Source organism: Electrophorus electricus, chromosome 2, assembly GCF_013358815.1.
Source record: "Electrophorus electricus isolate fEleEle1 chromosome 2, fEleEle1.pri, whole genome shotgun sequence".
Classification (NCBI taxonomy): Eukaryota; Metazoa; Chordata; class Actinopteri; order Gymnotiformes; family Gymnotidae; genus Electrophorus; species Electrophorus electricus.
Genome location: NC_049536.1, coordinates 22710301 through 22733276, shown reverse-complemented (window position 1 = coordinate 22733276; position 22976 = coordinate 22710301). Strand labels below are relative to the sequence as shown.

At 48.0% G+C, this 22976-nt stretch overlaps 1 protein-coding gene across 1 annotated transcript; it reads right to left on the bottom strand.

The window, feature by feature from the left end:
• Nucleotides 1-46: 46 nt before the first annotated feature.
• med12 (mediator complex subunit 12) lies at nucleotides 47-20755 on the bottom strand. The gene is made up of 44 exons (XM_035536552.1): nucleotides 20603-20755; nucleotides 18843-18947; nucleotides 18386-18577; nucleotides 18054-18213; nucleotides 17672-17847; nucleotides 17437-17547; nucleotides 16940-17212; nucleotides 16527-16673; nucleotides 16216-16315; nucleotides 15757-15893; nucleotides 15452-15583; nucleotides 15083-15209; nucleotides 14681-14910; nucleotides 14523-14582; nucleotides 14210-14383; nucleotides 13932-14076; nucleotides 12172-12290; nucleotides 11865-12008; nucleotides 11437-11600; nucleotides 11060-11191; nucleotides 10720-10947; nucleotides 10265-10409; nucleotides 9050-9170; nucleotides 8103-8210; nucleotides 7897-8010; nucleotides 7307-7470; nucleotides 6698-6877; nucleotides 6045-6116; nucleotides 5712-5872; nucleotides 5337-5498; nucleotides 4912-5023; nucleotides 4541-4630; nucleotides 4341-4450; nucleotides 3876-4011; nucleotides 3545-3694; nucleotides 3010-3375; nucleotides 2701-2851; nucleotides 2320-2531; nucleotides 2023-2094; nucleotides 1324-1556; nucleotides 1042-1207; nucleotides 643-834; nucleotides 450-537; nucleotides 47-338 (listed from the first exon to the last, which is right to left on the bottom strand). Exons 1-44 carry the CDS (start codon nucleotides 20702-20704, stop codon nucleotides 301-303), a joined length of 6501 nt encoding a protein of 2166 aa, XP_035392445.1. The 5' UTR covers nucleotides 20705-20755; the 3' UTR covers nucleotides 47-300.
• Nucleotides 20756-22976: the final 2221 nt, after the last annotated feature.

Below are 22976 nucleotides of genomic sequence, written 5' to 3'. Positions count from 1 at the left end.
GGGGGGGGAATCGCATTCTTAATTTCCTCTCCTTTTTTTTTTTTACTTTACATAAAGTCTTCATTTGTTCTCCATGATCACTAGTTTACAGCACAGTCCCTCACAGGATGAGCAGGTTTAGTTCTAGTACAAGAAACAGCACTGTGGTCGGATGACTGATCGTCTGGGAATTCTCTGGGCTCAGAATCTCTGCCAAGTGCTCAGCTCGCACATCTGTACAGCATGAAGACTTGAAGTCACCAGTCCATTTTGGAAGCGCTAGAGCCACGCCTCCTCTCCACACAGCACCCAGTCCCACTTCTAATAGTACGAGTTGGTGTTCTGTCCAGGTTGTGTGTCTGGGGTGGGGGGTAAATAAATAAATAAATAGATGCCCGTCAAAAGGTGCTCACAAATGACAAACGACGACAGCTGGAAGTTAACAATGAGGTGGGGAGCTGTGAGCTTACTGGACAGCTGTTGCTGGAGCTGTCTGACCAGAGCGGCGGTCTGCTGCTGCTGTTGGGTCTGCTGCATGCCCTGGCCCTGCCGAGGGAACTGAAACACACGGCCGTGCACCGCTGTCGTCAGGAAACAAACTGGCTTAAAAACCAGACTTGCTAAAGGTGGCCTTCTCTCCCCTCTCTCCCTTCAAATGCTTACCATGGGCTGCTGTGGGGGCAGCGGTTGCATGCCCAGGGTCTGGCTCTGGGCTTGGGCTGGGGGCTGTGCCGCCCCCACCTGCTGCACCTGCTGGACCTGCTGAGAAGACACCTGTTGTTGCTGCTGCTGGACCTGTTGCTGCTGGACCTGCTGCTGTTGCTGGACCTGCTGCTGCTGGACCTGCTGCTGTTGCTGTAGGAGAGAACGGCACAGGTGTGTGTGTGTGTGAGAGAGTGAGAACCAGAACATGCACAGAGAGAGCTTGAGCAAGCTTACAGCAATGGCCTGGGGGTGAAGGGTTAAATGAGTGGGCCACAAAACCTCTGGTGTACACAAGACTACAGAGTTGAGTTTATTCACAACAAGTCAAAGCAGGTTTTTTCGCGTGGGGGTACGTACCCGGAGGGTCTGCTGCCTGAGGAACTGCTGCTGGGCCTGTGGAGGCTGTTGCTGGTCCAGCATTTGCTGGTTGGGTCTCATGCCAGGGTGCACGCCCTGCGCCCCCATGTGACCCTGTGCCATGCTGTGCATCATGGGGGGCTGCTGCATGGGCTGGTGGGAAAACCTAGACCCAGGATTGGGAAGGAGCCTGAATTATGACTGTGGTGGTAGCGCTGCTGTTGTATCAGATTATGGGCAATGCAGACGAAAGGAGAGGGGGCGATGTGTGTGTTCACCAACCTCTGCGTGTTTTGCATGCTGTGGGCGTAGGCAGCGGGTGCTTGTTGGTGGACATATCCACTGGGCCTCTGTTGAATCTGCCTTAGAGGGTCCACCACCCCAGGGTTTGTACCAGGGTGGGCGCCCTGAAATCCTTGGTTACCGTACGAGGAAGTAACTATTCCACCTGTTTGAGAGGGGTGTGGCTGCATCCCCATGTGGGAGCCGTAGGTGGTATAACCCTGTGAAATGTTCTAAAGGGCAGAAAAGGACTGTTTTACACAGCTTCACTGTTGGTAACAGCCAGTAGGTAACCCACTTTCACATACCCAATCCCAATATAAATAAACGGAAAATGCAGAGTGACGGTGTAATTTCATTGAACTCTCCTGCCGTCACGATAATGCAGAACCGCACCAAAAAGTGTTTCCGTAAATAGACAACAGCTTCCTGGACCACGTCAGGGAGCGATTTGTTTTAACATCTCAAACTAGCCACACTCATTAAACAAACTCCTAAAATGTCACTACATGCAACTGCCCTCGATTATTGAGCAAGCGAGAGAGCACGATCACGGCCACGGTTCATCTGGATGTAACTTAACATACATAATTAGTTAAATGCATCGATAACTGCAGAACTAGGGCTGCGTTACTGGCGTCCATGCGAGACCTTTATCGGGGAGCTGCAGGGAACGGAAATGGCCGTGGAAACACTTACCTGCGCGGGCTGCATTGACGTGTATGGCTGATTGGGTGTCATCTGCCTCATCTGTCCAATTATGCTCTGGTTCTGAAAAACACACCAGTAATGAGCAGACATGTTCCCTGCCCCGCTCCAAACCCCATCCGACATTCCGTTTTCCGCAAAAGCGGAAAGATGATGGCCGCTGCCAAACATGCATTCGTACGGACAACGCGCTCATCGTGGAGCAAGACTACACTTGAGACGGAAGTCCCCGGTCCTCGGCCGGTGTCTAAATGGGGCCAGACTCTCTACCCCTGCGCTCATACTCACCAGTCTGACCTGCAGCTGCTGTCGGAGTATCTGGCTCTGTGGCATGGCAGGCTGCGGTTTGAAACCCATAGGGTACTGCTTGTTGTCCATGGGGATCATGCCCATGCCACCCTGCATGCCTGGCATCATGGCAGGGTAGTTGGGCCGCGTGGGTATGATCTTGTTAATGGGCATGGCGCGCGGTCTGTACGGTGGCTCCAGGCCCGGACCTCCTGTGAGGGGGAAAATCCATGAAAGAACCAAGGGTAGTTTCAGATCAAGGGCTGTATTTTGAGTCAGCAGGTTCACTAAGATATCCAGCCTAAATATACGTGCATGGGCGAATAACTAAGGCATAATAAGTGCAGGATTGCGGAGGTGGGGATCTCTGGCCATCCTGACCTGGAGGGAGAGGCTGGTTCTGGGTGTACAGCATCGACGACTGAGTGTAGTTTAACGGCCTGTAAGGGTGGTTTGGTTGGCCCATGTTCATGAGGTCAGAGTTCATGCCTGCTCCATAGGGCATCACACCTGGGTTACGTGCCGTATAGTCCTGGACAAGACATGTACGTTAGCAGTTTCACACGTACATATTAAAACAGATTCAGAGGACACTTCCAAGTCATCATTATGAGAATTTTACAACATTTTACTTTTTACTTTTAGGATTGTGTGTGGAAAACATGAAGGCACAGCCTTCATGCTACTGACCTCCGGTTTACTCGTGGAAGGAGTTTTCTTCTTTTTGGACTTTTTCTTGGTGGGATCGGCAGTCACGCTGGGCACGGTCTTCTCGGTCTTTACCGGCTCCACCATCTTCTTCTCCGGTTCTTGTGGCACGGGCGTGGGAGGCTCCTCCTCCTCCGGGGGCAGGGGGAGGGGTTCCAGGTAATAACTGCGCGGTTTGGGCTTCAGGTGGGTGTGGTAGAGGAGGAGTCTCTGCTGCTCCTCGAAGCGGGTGACTTTGCGGTCGACACGCACTGTCCCGAACCAGCCCCAGGAGAGCGGTGCCGAGTGCTTCAGACCCTCAAACACGTCCCACGGAGAGATCTTCTGCTTCGTCGACACCTGCAGACCCTGCAACAAGAATCCCGAAACCGCCCATGAACCGTTTAAGGATCACGTGCAAATTATAGACACAAATTGGAGGCGAGTCTTGTGACTTTTTAAACACCAACAAAATTCCAAAGTGCTTAATGCAAGCACCTTAAAAACAAGAACCCGATATTAGCAGAACCATGTGTACCTCTTTCTCAAAACCAGCTATTTTGTTGCCCTTGGTGTCTATCAGCGAACCCTGGGGTTCACAGGTAATGACATCCCGGGTCTGCTTGGGTAGCGGCAGCAGCTGTCGAACTTTCTCCAGACTCTCTGACTGACGATCACCTAGCTCTTTCTGCAGAGAAAAACAGGACATGGTCGTCACTGCGCCTAGCACCAAAAGATGTGTCAAACTATGCTGGTATTTGAAGACTATTATCCATCACCATGAATGATGACGATAAAAAATAAGAAGTAGGAGACTTGGCGGTTTATAAATCAGCTCGTGCCAACGTTAACCGCTCTAGCGATCTCACCCGGAGTTTCTTCACCAGGTTCATGTAAGCTCTTTTGTTTTCCTCCATGCTGCCCTGCGAGATGCTGGACATGTCGGCCGCCAGTGTCCCATTGATCAGCACGCTCAGCATGTCCAGGACGGTGGTGAACAGCTCACTGACCACAATACACACGGACACTAGTGAGAGAGAGAGAGAGAGAGCGAGACCAGCCCGGACCCAAAGCGCCGCGTGGAACCTCCAATAGCGCTTTATGGACATCCGACCGGTTATTCACGCAGTAACCCGTGCACATATCAGTAATAGAAAGACGACAAACACAGCCATTCTAGGTCTTGGAGAGAAATAAGCATCAGTGTGTACTGAACACCACTTCAGATTCAGGAGTTACGACCTCTCTTCCCTAACGCTGTAAGCATTAGGGAGACGGGGGGGCGGGAATTACGGCTCGTCCTCGTGTTTCACGAACAGGTGATGGGATCTCACTTGTTGGACTGCATGTCAACGGTGCCGCTGCTGATGATCTCGAGAAGGAGTACTGCCCACTCTGTGGTCTGCTGCGTGCTCCGCTGCACCGTGTCAAACATCCCGCCCACCTGGAACACGTGACGGGAACACACGACGAGAACACGTGACGAGGAGAACAGAGCAAAACGTTCTACAGGAAGGCTGGTTGGCGTCCGTACCAAGTTGAGTCGGAGCTTCAGAGCTTCGTGCATCATCTGTCTGGCCTTGCAGTCGTCCTGGTACTGGTCCTCGCGCCAATTAGTGACAATCTGCACCCAAGGAATCTATTAGGCAAACACTTCACCAGTGCACCACAGGTCTGTTGGCCTTGGGACATAATGAGTAGAATAGATTTGGATCTGTGAATTAAGGCATTCTGGTGAGGAGACTGAAATGGGGTGTGTGGAGCATGAGTGTTTGACGAACGACAAACTACCTTCTATCCATCCTGCCAGATTCCTGTACCTTTGATCTTATGTAAAATAATAATTTGGGGTTTTTAAACACTTGAAGGGGGTTGTGTGTGCTGTGGTGGTGGAGGCTCCTGTACCTGCTGGACTTGGCTGTAGAGGGAGGTGAGGAGGCCCTCTCTCTGCTCATCCTGGCCCTTCAGACACGTCAGAACCAGAGACAGGAAGGGCTGTTGGCTCAGGAGCGACATACTGCAAACACACCCCAGCCAACCAGCATGTTACAAATCGCCATTAACGTGCGCAAAATACGACTGGTCCCTCGAACACAAATGAACACTTACCGGACGGTTTATTTACATTTACAGCGTTTGTGACGCTTTTATCCAAAGCGACTTACAATTGTGACTGAACACAACTTAATTGAGGGTTAAGGGTCTTGCTCTGGGGCCCAACAGTGGAAACCTGGTAGTGGTGGGACTTGAATTGGCAACCTTCTGATTACTAGTCCAGTACCATAACCAGTTAACCACTGAGCCACCACTGCCCCCCTGGTCTTATATACCTCTTCTGTTTCTGTCTGTCTCTTTCCTTGCGGGAGGAGGAGCCCAGGTGCTGGCCCTTCTCCAGCTCCTCGCCTGCTGCCTTCAGGACGTGCCCCTGCACAGAGGTGGGCAGCTTGGCGATCAGCGGGGCCACCAGCCACACGCCCGAGCGCTCCGACGAACTGCACACAAACACACAATGCTGCACGGCGGCTGGATACACAACGCCATTCCGGTTACAACCTCCACAACGCCGAGGAGTGTTAATCTCACTCTTGCAACATAAAGAAAGGTCACCAGAAGGGCGTCGCGACAGCGATAAAGATCCATCGGCACTGTCGAATAAAAGCGCAGTGAGGCGGGGCTTCTGCTCTGTCCTGATTGGGGTCACCCACCTGAGCACTGGTTTGAGCTTGCTGGCATTGTTGCTAAGGGAGACGGAGCTGCTGGAGGCAGCGGCTCCGTTCCAAGAAGGGTTACTGGAGTTCATTTCAGCAGACTTCTGAAAAACCTCGATGGTTGCTTTGGCAATGTTCTCCAGCAGGGAATACAGCTCCTGAAGAGATGAACAGTGTATAGCAATCAACATCCCATCTGTAAACAAGTGAGCAATGCCGTACCATGTTTTAGAAAAACTTTAATGGAGAAGTAGAGGTGAGTGATAAACAGTCTCGTGCTAGCAGCTCTCTGAACGCTGAACACATGCTAACTTCGTTTGGCTGACGTACGTTATTTGAACTTTGCTTAATCATAAGCTGAAGCTCGAGAGAAGACTGTCTCATGGTCCACTGGTCCATGTTCTGTACGAAAGAAACCAGACACAGCATTAAAGGACTGCCACACACACAAATGAGTGAGTGAGTGAATACAGATGGATATTTATTTTAAGGGGCCCCTTGCCCCCTGAAAAAAAAAAAATCACAGGATGACTGGATGTTAATCTTTGACAGCTGTAAAGACCCAAAAAGTTACACACACACGGTCAACTACCTAGACAGCTACCCTGTCGGAGGGGAGAGAGAGAGAGAGAGAGAGAGACCCCCATTGAGGACACCTCACACTCCTCCACAGGAAGCAGCATAACTTGTGACCCCATGGACGTGCCAGCCAGGACAGCCTGGGGTTCACGCGACAATCACGGCCCTGACAGACAGTGTGGCAGGACGGTCCACATGTTGGCTACACACACTGGGCCCTTAGGGGTTTGCAGGCACAGATGGGCTCCATCACAGTCAAGTGTTCAGTTTGTGCATATAGTCACGTGCACACGGAGCTATTTAAAGCTACAGCCTGTATGTGTTAAAAGAACACAATACTTAAACTTAACGCAGAGTTAAGCTGTAACTCTGCGTCTCACTAGTGTGCGTGTGTGTGTGGGGACCTGGAGGATGCGTTTGATGCGCTGTCTCTGTGGGTTGTCCCCCTCCTCGCTGTCCAGCTGCCTGTGTGGGTAGCAGATGAGCTGTAGGAGCCGCTGAGCCTGGATGTTCACCAGCACTGGGTCCTGCAGGGCACTGCTCTCCTCCGACAGAGACTTCAGACAGCGCTCACCAACCCACTCCTGGGTCACGCGGGGAAAGCAAAGGAAAAACGCAACGTTGGCAGCGCCTAATGGTTTCGTTTGGACAGCCGTGTGCGACGAGTCCTGTAGATATTTTAAGACCTTCTCAGTGCTAATGACCACGAGCCACAAAATCTGTTTTTTCTGACAGGAACTTGAAACCTACCAAGTCCCACCCTTCCATTTTAGCCGAGGAAGGCAACGTCAGGGCCGAAAACATTACTAAACACAGCATTCTATTCACCTGAGACAATTAGTGCCATGAAGGAGGAGCAGATACAGTATCATCTAAGCTTTAATATGTGAGGCATGATAAAAAATAAATACATTTAAAAAGCCCCCGCCCTTGATCCCCAGAGCACGTGACGCAGGAGATCACAGTGCCCACACTGACAGGGGAAGATGAAAAAGCCCGTGGAAGCCCCTCACCTGCTGACAGATACTTTTCAGCACATACTTGGCGTAAACGTCTAGGCTGGCTGTTTCTATGGAGACGTTACGGCCTCCGGATTTCTTGGACCCCATGTCGTCTTCTCCGATATCATCCAGCCCAGCAGGATGGGAAAAGCCCGAACCTTTCAGCTCAGCGTCCCCTGGGAGACACACACACACACACACACACACATTAGTATACAACACCCAAATGAACATTCATTGTTCTCAGACCTTAACAGTAACATAATGCTTACGTTATACATTAACATCTCAGAAGGATCTATAATGACATCAGCAAGAACTATTGGGGAAAAAAAGTTATATTTATTCATTATAACTGCATTTATTGATTCAAAATAAGAAATCTCAAAGGCATTTAAAAGCTACTGCAATGTCTTTATTCTGTACCTTGTGTCTACATTGTCACAATAATTCTGCATTGCCCAAATTAAATTGTTCTGCAGCATACAGGCACAGCTGTTCGGTAGCAGCTATATGTACAATTACAGCCATTTCCTATCTAACACAAGACTCACAGAAACACTACAAAATGCATAAATTCACAATCTTTTAAAATGTCTCACCCAGCATGAAAACAGCCTTTAATACCGCAAAGACTGCACCCACCACGATGCTATTCTGCGATGCAGCCAGCAGATGGCGATCACACGATGACCTGATGCCCACTGTAGATTTATCTGAAGAGGTCATCAGAACCATACTCAGTTGAGAGACTTGCAAATAGAACAAAATATAGTCACTTGTACTAGCTTCAAGTTGTGTGTGTGACCTGTTTTGCCGTCCTGTGGACAGGGGTTTCTCTGAGGGGTTCTGAAGAGATGTAGTAGAATTCTACAGGTCAGTCTGGCTCCAGGCTCAGAGTCCTGCTCACTACAAGCTGTGTAAGACATGCACGCACACGCGCACATACACCCCCAAACCAAATTCCACAACAAATTACATGTATGTGGGGAAAAATAAATAAATAAATAAAAATAAATAAAATCGGCTTAACTGCATATAATTTCTTCTTTTTCAGAAGAGCCCAACCATTTTTCAGTACAGTGACACACACGTAAGGAACCAGGCATGCTGCACACACACACACTAGTAGTCTAACGTGGTGTCACACCATGATTTCGTCCTTCAGAGATCACCGCAGCGTAGTGGGCGGACTGCTCCAGAACGCTTTGACGCACTCCCACATAAGTAGCGTCAGTGTGACTCTTGGATACAGAGCGGCATCTGAAGCCCAGGTAGTGTGTGTAAGTGTCTCTCTGAAGTGCACCACAGCAACATGGTACTTTCGTAGCTGCCATATCAAAAAAAAAAAAAAAGAACGCGGCACATAGCTAACACTGAATGGGCTGCCTGAGACTTTGCAGTCATATTTACCTGAGAGAAAAATTGTGTGTGTGTGTTCTCTGGCTGCTGCACAAGAGTTGTTCAGCTAGTGGTGAGTCCAAAAGCCAGTGTGTCCTGGAATGTCCTGTCTGCAAGCCCTCTACCCTGCTGCGTGACACTGCCTTTAGTATCCTCACTGTTCGTGTGTGCTTAATTCTTACGGTAGCCTCTGTTAATTTCATAATAGAGGACAGCAGCCTGTTTTAGGATTCAACGCTGGCACTGACAGTGACGTCCGTCATGACTACTAGATCCCAAATCCGCACAGAAAACATTCCCAAATCACATTAAGAGACACTGTTGAGAGTATGCCAGGATGGGTCAGTACTGTACCGGCGTTGAGGAGGGATGGGATGGCCACGCACCGCACCAAATCCTCCAGCAGGAGGCACTGACGAGCTATGAGGATAGCTACGAACGTAGCTAAGGAGTCGTGGAATGACAAGTCGCTCACCTGTGGGACAGGGGAAAGACAGAATGGCCTTATGAACGACACGAACCAACTTTGTATCCAATGGCTAATTCTGGTCAAAGCTTGTAGGCTAAGAGCAGGGGAGGGGGGTGGACACTACACACCCATAATTACTCCGACAGGCCAAGCCGAACCTATAATTAGTGTAATATGTAATAGAACGGGTGTCTGACAGAAGTCAGAATGAATACACGTTTAAATTAATGAACAGAAGGTTTATTAAATAAATGTAATTTTAAAATTTTTTTTTAAAGACCCCCCTTTAGTAATCAGCTCCCATTACAGCAGCACGGGTTAATATGAAGCTCTACCCACTGCCTCACACGCCAGCAGTGGGATCCAACAACAGTCGCTGTTTATTAAAAGTGTTCAAAACCTTCTTGGCAACGACTTGCCTGCTCAGAGCGTAGCAGGAAGCGTCAAAAGCTTTTAATAAGCAGTGACATGTCGCTGGCCGCAAGGTAAACACGCAAGGTGTTTCCACAATCATTTCGCACGCACGCACACGCACACGCACACGCACGCACACACGCACGCACACACGCACGCACACACGCACGCACACACGCACGCACACACGCACGCACACACGCACGCACACACGCACGCACACACGCACACACACACGCACACACACACGCACACACACACGCACACACACACGCACACACACACGCACACACACACGCACACACACACGCACACACACACGCACACACACACGCACACACACACGCACACACACACGCACACACACACGCACACACACACGCACACACACACGCACACACACACGCACACACACACGCACACACACACAGTTAAATAAGGAGAAGGGGATGGGAAGTCCCTCAGAGAGAGCTCTGTTTGCAGCTGGCCTGTAGGGGTTCATTTTTCAATTTCACATATTCATCTGATCTTGTTACAAGTTTGCTTTTCTCAGTTTCAGTACAACTGGCGGAGTCTCATAATCTGCAAGGGAACACAAGCGATGCGGGCACTTTGGGAGTGTGAGTGTGCCCTGTGGCACTCCGGCCAGGAGGTGTGCTGTGCTGCAGATGCAGGACATCACTCACATCCACGTTGCACAGCAGGTCGTTGAAGCCGCAGTTGCCGTTGTTGGAGGAGCAGCAGAGAGCCTTGAGCACGCCCAGCCACTCGGCGCTCAGGGAGCGGCAGTACGCCGTCAGCTCCGCACACAGGATGCCGATGTCGTTAACCCTGCACACGGACACACACGGGACAAATACAAACTCAGTGCCAGTGGCTTCAAAAGGAAACAGGTTCTGATAGTGTTGCACACTGCGATGAGGAATGCAGGAAGCCCTGTATCAATATCAGCACACCAGAATACTGCGCACGCTTTGCCAGAAAGGCTCAGAGTGCCCGGCTGGAGACCGTTTTTATGTTATTCTGTAGCCAACACACATGTAATGAACGTTTCTTACAGCCCGTGACTACAAGTTCGGGTGGGAGGTGAGGCCTTAATGAGGGGCCGTGAGGATCAGCCTGGACACAGAAACCTGCTCACCTCTCTGGGTCGCGGTGGTCCACGCACACGTCCATCAGGACGTTACACACAAAGCTGTACCGATTGGCCGGACTGTCGTTGAGAATCTTGCCCACCATGGAGTGGTGGAGGTTGTGCGCTGAAGGGTTGGCTATGGCATCAATCATGAACAACTGGTCCCACAGCATGTTGGAGTCTGATGGATCGATGTTCCAGTAGATGGAGTTCTTCACCTTGGAGCAGAACTCACTAAAAAGGGGGAAGAAAAAAGAAAAAAAAAAGGATGCAGAAATGGCTTTGCTAAACAGACAAACACACAGGCAGAAAATGGCTGTTGACTGGACTGGCTCAGGCCTCGCACCTAAAGATCTCTCCGAACTTGCTCTTCAGATGACTGCAGGAGGTATAGAGGTCGTACAGGTAAGCTAGGATACAGCGTTCAGCAGATGAACAGTCTGCAGGGTTCACGCCCGACTTCACCACGATCCGAAGCCTGCCACGCACACCGTAGACTGACATTACATATCCAAAATACACTCGCAGCCATGTTCAAGACTACCAGAATATTTAAACCCAGCTAATATGCATAAAAATTAGTGCATCTTGTTTTATAGTGGGTACCAAAGAATATCGAGCAGATATGATGATCTTGACTTCACAGCTAACCATGTTAACAACTGCGGGTTAGACTGCGGTTTTTTTTTTTGTGCGTTCTAAGGCGCACATAGCAAGCCGTACCCGTCGAAGACCTGCGCGGTTTGGTCAGGGTTGAGAATGAGGCAGGAGTGATAGCGTCGCAGCACAGCTACGATGCACAGGCACAGGCTGGTTGTGTAACTGCCCGCCAGACTGGACGACTTCAGCAAGAGCTCGGCCTCCACCAGACTGAGCTCATTCAGGAGCTAACACACACACACACACACACACACCCCATGGTGGAATTACATGCCATGGTTGACTCATGCATTACATCAGAAAGGGCTCCTATTAAAAGCAACCCATAACAGCATAGTAAAAGTACACGGACTTCACCACTGTGTGCTCTGAGCCCAAGCGTACACTAAATCAACATGTTCAGACCCACACAACACATGCATTACAACCAAAAAAGAGGGAAACTAATAAATGTAGCAATTAAATAACCACAGGGTTTTGCTGCCTGGTACCTGAATGGCGAAGTCTATGAGACCACTTATGTTGAGCGAGTACTCCATGAGGTCAAAGATGAACTGTATGTGCTGGACTAAGGGCAGGTGATAGGACATCCCTAAGGCAAAGCTGGTGATCTGTTCCAGAACGTTCCTCGACACCTGTTCAAAATGACAAAGTGGTTTTAAAAAAAACAAAAAAACAAAAACCAAACAAAAACAAGCCCACAGTTTTGAAAGGTTTTATGGATTAGATAGTAGTTATTCAACATTCCTCCTCTGGGTTGCGGCATCACTGGCCAGTTCCTAGAGCTCTGGGCCTCACCTGAGAGGTGACCTGGTGCTGGTCAAAGTGGGAGAGGTGCTGGAATTTGGAGAAAATGTCTTCGGCAGTGGGAAAGGCCTCTGGTTTACTCCTCTTCCTCTTCTGCCCTTCTTCACCTCCTGGTGGGCGGAAAAAACAAAAACAACTAAACAAAAAGGACTCAGCTGTCAGGCCATTAGAAAGTCTCTCGAGGTTATGAGTTCCCCAAGAGCACTAAAAAAAGGCTGGTGAATTATTAAACACCACAGACATGGCAGAGGCCAGTGCAGTGCTGACAGGCTGGTCATGGCACCGGGTCAGCAGTGCGGCTAAATGCAGCCCCAGTAAAGTAATACGCTGTTCGATTACAGTGCCATTAAAAAAGTTAAAAACGGTGCAGGGTTGCTCTGCTCTCCTGGGGTCAGGAACTTAGACAGGAGATAATGAGGAAATGATGGCTATTAGCATAGCAACAGGTCCACAGGTACGTATCTTCACTGAGTGCATACACGGGTCAGTGCTGTGCATGACTGCTTGGTTATTAGCAGGGAGAGAGAGCCTGAGAATGAAGGAGAGAGAGAGAGACGTGGACCGTGAACCAGATAAGGAGAAATGTCCTCTCAACCCATGTGAACCAATACGTTCTCTGACTACTCAAAGATCTGGCAGCTAATATGATTCATAAACAATAACAGAGGATGTCGATTTCTTCTAGCAAAAACAACAAAAACAAATAATTCTTTTTATCATTTCATCCATAACTTCTCCTTTTATATGTATAATATATGCACTACTATTTTTCATAAAGCTCGCTTTCCTTTACAAATGTACGAGGCATTTCAAAAAGACAGGAGGAAAAGTCGAAGTGAGACAGGTAGAGGAGACCGATGAAGACTTGGAGAGAAAGATGAGAAAACAAGCAGCCCTCATTAGTGGCACAGACTGGGACAACACGCTGCAACGCTGAATCTGCAGAAGACCACAATATGCAAATATGAGCACTGAACCGCCTGACCAAACTCGGGTCCTCGGATGAATATTCAAGTCAGTGTTTTAGCAAATCAGGACACGTTCCCACAAAGAAGTGAATGTTCCTCATAACACTCACCAATGACCAATTTATTTAAATTAAATTTCAAGGAAATTGTAAAAATGTAGAAACATAACTAGTGTGACATTTTGTCTATATCATGCAGCAGCATAAAGCAATGACCCACACAGAAAACATGACTAATGGAATTCAGAAATCCACCCCCAAAGCAATACAGCGAAGTTATTTGCATAAGTCAACATGGTACATATCCAGTAATCACCTAAATAACAACAAAATAGACTCCGAATGGCCATCATTATAACTTACAGTTATGACTAAACAAAACTTAAGTAATTGAGGGCTAAAGGTTTTGCTCAGGGGCCCCACAGTGGCAACTTAGTAGAGGTGGGACTTGAACTGGTAATCTTTTGATTACTAGTCCAGTACCTTAACCACTCAGACACCACTGTCCCAACCACTTGTAGGTCACATGTAGTTTCACATCAACAGACATCAATTACAGCTTAATACATGTTAACACTACTAAACACTAGCAAGCACAGCCCAGAGCCATCTGAGGAGCTGTGTGTATAACAGGGTGAATAACTGTTAGAAGAAAGTGAGTGTGTGTGCCCAGTACTGGTCTCAGCCGTGCTCATGCGGTTCAACACCTTCAAAAGTGTGTGTGTGTGTCTGTGTGTGTGTGTGTGTGTGCGTGTGTGTGTGTGAGTGAGAGAGAGCTCAGTACCGGTCTCAGCTGTGCTCTTGCGGTTCAGAACTTTCAGGATGTCTTTGGTGATCTTCTTGATGGCATGGCGGGCCTCATCTCTCTGCTTGCCCACTCCATAGAGGACCACCAGGCGCTGGTTACACTCATGACTGGCACTCTCTTCCTGCAAGACACATCAGCTCATCAGTGGAGAGGGCAGGAAGTCAGGAAAACGGACACCCATGTGCCCACTTAACCACAACTACCGTATTAACCCCCATGGCAGGCCACAGGGCAGAGAGCGAGGAAGGGCTCACCTGCGGGATGGGGAAGTGTGTGGCATACTGGATGTGTCTCGGCTGCTCGTACACCTGCGGGAAGGCTGGGTCCATTCCCTTCTCCTTAATGCCACTCTTCCCGTCCAGCTCCGGGACGGCTTTCTCCGGCGAGGGGCTTCCCTTGGCTTCACAGTGCATAGGAGGGGAGAACATCTGGGGGGGGGGGGGGGGGAGTGTGACACAGGGACGCACGGTCCGTGGTGTGATTATGCTACATCGAGGAATAAATTCATACGGTAAGTGCAGGAGAGGTGACTCGATACTACACCACACCAGCAGTGTTTGTTCCTACCTCATCGAAGTTTGCGCTGGAGTTGTGGTCTATTTCCATAGGCTCGGACAGACCGGTGTCCTGTTGGGAGGGGAGTGAAAAAGAAACGATTTATTCAAATAATGCACCTGAAATGCCACCAGCAAACACCCAGTGAAGGGCAGAGAGAGGTGACGTGCCTCCATTTTGACGCCGTTGCCCGCATCCTGCTCTTTGCGCTCCGATTCGTCGGAGGGCTCGTCGCTTGGAGACCGGGGGCGGGGCAAGTGGGACTCAGAGGCCAAGTCGCCGCGAGAGATGAGCGTGCACATGTAGATGTTGTGGGAGAAGACATCGTGGCGGATGAGTTCGCAGAAGAGCAGCACCAGGTTGGAGAACTCCACACGCTCACTCTCATTACCAGGCTCAGCTAGACACAGACAGAACGGGGGGGTAGACAGACAGAGAGAGAGGCAGACAGACAGGCATTCAGGCAGCGAAAAAGAAAGCTGATGGTTTATTCATGACTCCAATAAGCTGCCTGCAAGTGTTATAAACAGCCTTCCATGCATTTAGCAACTCTGGACAGGTCAGGGACTCACTGAGGACAGGGGCCTGCGTGTCCAGGAACTGCAGCAGGACGTCCTGGAAGACGGGCAAAGTGGCAGCCGAGAGAGAGCCAGAGGACACGGAGCCCTTCTCATCCACCACCTCTGACTCCCCGCACCTCTGTGAGGGTACACGCCCACACAGACAGACAGATGATCCCATGACAATATTTATCGCAAACATGTCACATATACATTAAGTGTACTGCACCACTTAACACAAAAACTAAACTCCCCCCCCCACCCCTTGTACCCAAGCCAAAACGCGAACGGAACTGAAATTTGACTGGCGCCACTCAGCACTGTGTAAACGAATAAATGTTAACCACCAGAAGCCAAGTGAAGCAAGTGTTTTCACCCCACCTCTGCCTCGATCTCTGTCTGTCTCTTCTCCAGCAGTTTGGCCACCACCATGGCCCTGTGTCTGCCCGAGCGCTTACAGCACACGGCCCACTCGCACAGCAGGGTGACCACAGCATCGTCGTCTGGAGTCATCTGCCCCACAAACACACACGGAACATGAGAAGGAAATCATTACGTGAACTTTAACATGTGTAAACACTCCAGTTAATCACTACAAAGACTCCTGGCGTCTGCTGCACCAGACCTAGCTCTGGCACTAAACACAGCAGGGCGTTTCTCACAAAAGCGGGCGTGCCCATCGTTACCTCGTGCCCATCTTTACTTTGGCCTGACCCGAAGATTCGATTATACAAGGAGTCCAGCGAGTTGCTGAAGTCAGACTTTTCAAAGCTGTGATTGTCCAGAACCTCCAGCGTGTGCAGGACTCGGCCGATGGTGAACCCTGCACGAGAGGCAGACAAACAGAGACGTGTTGACTTTCTCCCCCCCACAACATGCCACACAAGAAAGCCACAAAGCATCCTCTGAGACAGGACGGGAAAGCAAAATCACTTCATTCTCATGTTTAATTAACGTTTTTCATTGCTTTAGTTAGTCAGTAAAATAAGGAGCTGGTCAGACTCAGAGCTCCACACGGCTGACTAAAAAGGCAGATTAAAGGAGAGAACTCAGAAGAGCAGAGCCAGTTCAGAGAATTGAGGTACTGCACCCCCCCCCCCCCCCCAGCTGCCACCAAACTGCCTGCGTCCTCTCGGCAAACTTACCCGCTGTCGTTTCCTGACACTTGTCGAAAGACCAGCGGAACTCCACGGCCTGCCCCCTCTCCTTAATCTGCTCCTCGATTTCCCTCACCTTGGCACGGACCTGCGGAAGGGACGAGGAGCACAGCACACTCACACACGCTCCTCGGCAACAACCTCAGACGTCGGGGTTCTACGTTTGCCTCCTTGCAAAAATAAATAAGTAAATAAATAGAACCCAAACCTGGCTTTTGCAATTTAAGACGATTATTGCACAACGGCGAGGCGGTGGAGTGAAAGTGGCTGGGCTGAAGTACAGGAGGAGAAGGGCGTACCTGTTGGTTGAAGGTGCTGTTGCCCCCTGGCATGGGCAGGTTGGAGGGAGCGATGGGCAGCAGGTCGAGTGGGGAGCCCGTCTTATTCCGGCTGTCTGTTAGCGAGTAGTGCCAGACCAGTGCACTCGGGCAGCAGAGCACAATGCTCTAGAGAGCAGAGGAGGAAGAGTTAGAGCATGCCTCCATAATCACGCCTGCATTCAGGAAAAATGCATCTGCCAGGAACGCCGACACAGCCACCTGCATACCCACGAACCCCCACCAACGTGCTTTCATTCATCAGGAACTTAATTAGCGTTCCTGGGATGACAAATGCACTACTAGCCGTGAGCAGACATTAGGAGACTCTCCCTCAGATATAGCAGGGTAATTGAAGTTGCTCTCATTAGAAGTGCAGCTGTGATTTATGCTACCTGGAGCATGCAGCTGAGGCCGAACACCACTGGCCGGTGCTGGGGGCAGATGTAGAAATCAGTAAAGGGTGTCTGGGGCTGGGTGCCCCCAGTGGGCTGGGCGGTGGGGGTGGGGGGTAGGGCACTGCTCGGCTGGCCCGTGATGCTGTGGGGCGGGTGCCCTCCTGCACTGGGCCCCAGACTCCCATCACTTATCAGCATATTGAGCCGGCGTGTGCAGAAGTACGCCAGCCTCCTTGACAAATAGGCTGACTGCACAAACTCGCCTGAGTACTGAAAGAGAGAGAGAGAGAGAGAGAGAGAGAGGGGACAAATGGGAGCAGGAGACATTAGAAAAGGAAAGTTAAAAGAACTATGAATGCCACGACGGTGATATCAACATTACATGTGATGTGAAAGTAAAAAAATTAAAATAAGAAGGTAGCAACACAAATGGCTTGTTAGGTAATGTGAACATGTTTTAGTAATTACAAGATCACAAAGTTGCGTTGCCCAACCTGTAAAAGGAGTGGCAGGAGCAACTTGAGAAGCTCGTCTTCTCCTGGACGAATCTTCTCAAAGCATTCCAGCACCCACGTCAAGAACTCATGCCTGTCCAACATGCCATCCTACCAATGATGGACAGAGGAACGCGTTCAGACCACACTCGACTGCCGACTCTTTCCTACATCAGGTCAGATAAACCTGTGAACCTTGTAAGGGCGCCTCATCCATGAGAGCAGAGGAACCGACCTGAAACATGAACATGGCCAGTTTCTCGTTGTATTCCCACTGCTTCATGGCCGTCTCCACCTCAGACGGGGGGGCGGGCAGAGGGGAGCCGCAGCCCTGGCTGGGGGACTGTCTGTAGAACTCCGCCACCTTCTGGAGCTGCTCCCAGAGATACTTCGTAATTATCTGAGTCCATTCTGTGTCAGGGAGACAGAGAGACATTTCAATAACAGATCCCAATTACTGTGGGGAACACAAAAACAAATCAAATCTAAGAAAAACCACCTCAACAAAAAACAAACCAACCACAAAAGACCATCTCCCTCAACTTGGGGCTTTGCATGGATAAGAAGTGCCCACTCTTGGTCTGAAATGTTAATACGTATTAAATAACTGCACTTGCCTATACAGGGGTCAATGACATGCCTCTTCTTGACTTTAGTTTCGGTGATGGCGGCGTGATACGCGCAGGTCATTTTGATCATCCAGGCAGAACGCATCACAGGGACGGAATACTTGGCCAGGTAGCCAAACACCTCCTCTTTCTTACTGAAGATGGGGACCTGATGCATTCAAACAGACATCACTTGCCAAAACCAAAACTACATAAAACTGAAACACCTGACCTGTGTAGTAGAGCCCTGTTCGTTAGCCGGGCCCAAGTTCTGAAAGCAAGTCTGCTAGACTCCGTTTTTTTGTGTCTGCTGCAAGACTGCATGGTGGATGAAGGCTAACCTTCTTGGCGAGCTGAGTGAGAGGTTTGGTCCCGGCCAGATCTGTAAACCAGTTGTTGATGGAGCTCTGTGATCGCGCTGTGACCAGCCAGAAGTTGTCCTTCTGGTTGACCTGCGGTTTCCTCTTCCCCGTGTCTGGGAACGTGTTGCAACGAAGCTTCTCTGCAATGATGCTGCTGAAGTTTGAGCTAATCTAAAAAGGACAAGAATCCAGGGGGAGGGGGGGGCAGGGATAGCTCAGTGGTGAAGGTACTCGACTAGTAATCAGAAGGTTGCTAGTTCAAGTGCCACTGTTTGGCCCCTGAGCAAGACCCTTAACCCTCAATTATTGAAGTTGTGTTCAGTCATAATTGTAAGTCCGTCAGTTAAATGTCATAAATTTAAACTCAATTTCTATCCAGAACCAGTCTCTGTGTGAATGATATGGCATGCGTGCACGGTGCTTTTAAGAGTTTTACCTTAGAAGGGTTAAAGTTGACATTTTTAGCAGTACCATGCTCATCTCCTGATACAGCTGGCTGGTTATTAAATCCCTGCTTGACGTTCAATGCAGTCAGTTCATCCTAAGCAAAAAGAAAAACAACATTTGAAATACTGTGCATATAAATGAAAGTGGCATATGAAACATGACAAATAAGGTCGACACTACCAGCCTATTTAAACAACTCTGATTATTCAAAAGGTTAAACACACAAATTGTACCATTTTACTGACATTTAAACAAAGTGCACCTAAGTGTAGGGTTCAACACAAAACACAGTCATTTAAATACCCTGCCATAATACACTTAAACACGGTCACTGTGGTAGGTATTAAACAAACTAATAAAGGCCAAAACACTTTCCACATTCTAGAGTACAGCACTTGCGTTGATGAAGTGTGTTTACAGGGGGAAAAAGAGATTTAAACACTAATTTAGAAATATTGATAACATAAAACAAAGGATTAAAGACCTTCTGTATCATAAAATGTTCCATGTACAGAGCAGGGGCCTCTGTAGGCCTTTGCAAAGGGCTCTGGGTAGGCCTCTGTGTAAAGTGGACCATCCCTCCATCAGGCACAGGACGGTGCAGACAAACATCTTGCAGGTGTAAGATGATGCAAGATGAAGTCATTTTTATTTATTAATTTTTGTTAAAAGGATAAGTCTCTTACTGGAATGTAATGGTACTAAACTCCAACTGGTATAAGTATTGAATATCAATTTGCATAATGGTAAATAATGTATGATTTGAATAAAACGGTGGAAACTTCAGAGATCAATATGTAAAAAAGGCGGGGCCATTACTTAATCGCCCCTGAAAAGGTGTATAAACAAACTCCTGCGCACCTTCAGACATTCTCCGGAGGGTGCCTCAATCTTATCTTTAACTTGCAATAAAGTACGGGACCAGCTATTCTCTTCAACTAATTCAGGAACCTACCTCTTTTTCTATTAAAATCTACAACTTTAAACCCAGCAAAGTGAGAATTTAGGAACGACACACCTCTCTAAATTTAGTCCTGATAATTACCGAGTAAACTAAAAGTGCCGTTTTTAGCCTAATAAAATGTACGTCAGCTAACTAGCCTAGTTAGTCAGCTAGTTAGCAGCCTGGTCAACTTTCTTGTAAACAAACAGCAACCGTACACGTCTCGGCCCCACAAACCAGGCAACTTAAAACATTTACCCAACTAAAACAGTTACCTAGCCAACATAGGTTCACTAGTTCGCACTTTGTTTACAATCTAGCTGTTCATTTTAAACCTCGGAGCCTTCCACGAAATGCCGTACCGTTTAAACGCGAATGTTATTGACCGTTTTTACTCAGCCAGATGGCTAGCCGGGGTTCGGGTGCAGCTCAACTGCGCTGAAAAAACTCATGACAACCAGTTAGCTGTCTAGCTAGCTACAGATTCAGCAAGCTATAACGAAACAACCCAATACATATAGCTAACTCTTTACTTATACGCCATGTAACGTCAGCGTACTAAGAAGCGATGGACACAACGGCTTCCCGACAAGCAAGCCGACTGCTTGCGGAGCCGTTTTCTGGTTTATTGTTATTGCGGCCTGGGGGTTCGGTGAGGGGTCCGGTCCCTTGCACACCGACCGAGCTACTGACGGTGTTAGCCTAGCTAGCTCCGGTTAGCTCACAGTACATCTCTTTGTGCTCGTTTCAGGACTTGAGTTCAGGTTTATCCCGTAGCTCAGCGACACACGCGAAAGAGCGCTAACCTCTTTTTGCTTTGGGTCTTGAGGGTAAACGTCAGGAGGACCAAGTCTGGGCCGTTTGAGGGGCCGGTGTTCGTAACTCAACATCCCAAACGCAGCCATCATCCCAGCGGCATAGCAGCCCAGTCTGTCCCCTTTCGGATTGATCAAGCCAGCAGTTTCTTGGCAGCAGCCTTTTCTCTAGAGTAAAAGTCTGTTTCCGGTGAGGGTGAATTGTGGGGAAAAAACTCGACAAGTTAAGAGACTTAGCCAGCTGTGTTGACAGAATGTCAATTGTCGATAGCAATAACGGAGACCGGATTTATTTTTACCATTTTTTTCATCCCTCAGAAATATAGAAAAGTATAGAAAAACACATGGCAAAACGTAATTACGATTACATAAGGCAATAAAGAGCATGACGTTTTTTTTTCAACTGATAAGTGAACAGGTATCAGGGACTACTCTGAACAAATTCACTGATTCACTGAGTTTTCTTTGCTTAAAATGGTATTTAGATATGGAAGGTTTGTGAAGTAGGCTTTGCAGATTGAAAATACATTCATTTTATGGAAATACAATCAGTTTTTAGTTTAATTTTGACATTAGTAAGGAGTTTTTGAGGCGCTAAAATGAGATAAAACCATTTTATGTATTAAATCAACAGAGCATTTTTATAACAATTGTACAAAAAGATATAGCAGCAAAAATATACAATCTCAGTTCATTAAGGCAACTTTCTATATCTAACTGAAATATATCTAAACAACAAATATATAACAAACATTCATTTTTCCATCGTAATTAGACATTCATAGCTTCTATCAAGGCACCACACAGGGCAATCTTAAGTGAATATGCCAAATTATGATGGGAGAATTCATAATTTTTTATGACTCTAGCATCTACACATATGCAACCTATTGCCCTATATTTGCACTTCATTTCAAGATCCAATCTAGATTTGGCATAATAAAATATCTCAATAGCATAATTTCCATATGATTATACCTCTGTGTACATTTGTATGCCAAATATGACTCAGTAAAGGCTGAGTCAGGCTTTAATTTTTTTTTTTATTTTTTTTTTTATTTTATTTTTTTTTTTTTTTGCAGCAATCATTAAAGATTCTAGCAGAATTCTTGATAAAGTCCCTATAAACTCTACTCTTCCTCCACTTAGCAACCACATTTAAGGGCTGCGGCAGTTCTAACTTAGAATAAGAGGGCAGTCTCACATCTTCCCAACCGCTCTGGAGTTAGACAGAGACAGCGTGAACACCCAAGAGATTTAAATGGCAAGAGTCCTCCACCCATAGATTCTGTCTGTACAGAGGCACAATATTTAAAATAACATGTACAGGGCCTTGAAAAAGTATTCATACCCCTTGAACTTTTCCACATTTTTTGTTACACCTACAAACTTAAATGTATTTTATTGGGATTTTATGTGGTAAACGAACACAAAGTAGTAATTGTGAAGTGAAAAGAAAATGATACATGTTTTTCAAATTTTTAAATAAATAAAAATCTGGAAAGTGTGGCATGCATTTGTATTCAGCCCCCTGTACTCTGATACCCCTAAATAACACCCAGTCTGACCAATTGCCTTCAAAGGTCACCAAATTAGTAAATAGAGTCCACCTGTGTGTAATTTATTCTCAGTATAACTACAGCTGTTTTGTGACACCCTTGGAAGGTTGTTAGAGAACATTAGTGATCAAACAGCATCATGAAAACCAAAGAACACACCAGGCAGGTCAGGGATAAAGTTGTGGAGAAATGTAAAGCAGGGTTAGGCTATTAAAAATATCCCAAGCTATGAACATCTCACAGAGCACTTTTCAATCCATCATCCAAAAATGGAAGGAGTATGGCACAACTGCAAGCCTACCAAGACATGGCTGTCTACCTAAACTGACAGCCCAGGCAAGGACAGCACTACTTCGAGAAGCAGCCAAGCGGCCCATGGTCACTCTGGAGCAGCAGAGATCCACAGCTCAGGTGGGACAATCTGTCCACAGGACAACTATTAGCCGTGTACTCCACAAATCTGGCCTTTATGGAAGAGTGGCAAGAAGAACATTCTTATGGCTTGCTTCTAAAAATGCTTATCATTTGCAGTTTGCCACAAGCCATGCAAGGGCAAACATGTGGAAGAAGGTGCTCTGGTCAGATGAGACCAAAGCTGAACTTTTTGGCCTAAATGCAAAACGCTATGTGTGGTGGAAAACTAACACTGAACGTCACCCTGAATATACTATCCCCACCTTTTAAACATGGTGGTGGCAGCATCATGCTGTGGGGATGCTTTTCTTCAGCAGGGACAGGGAAGCTGGTCAGAGTTGATGGGGAAGATGGATGGAGCTAAATGCAGGGCAATCCTGGAGGAAAACCTG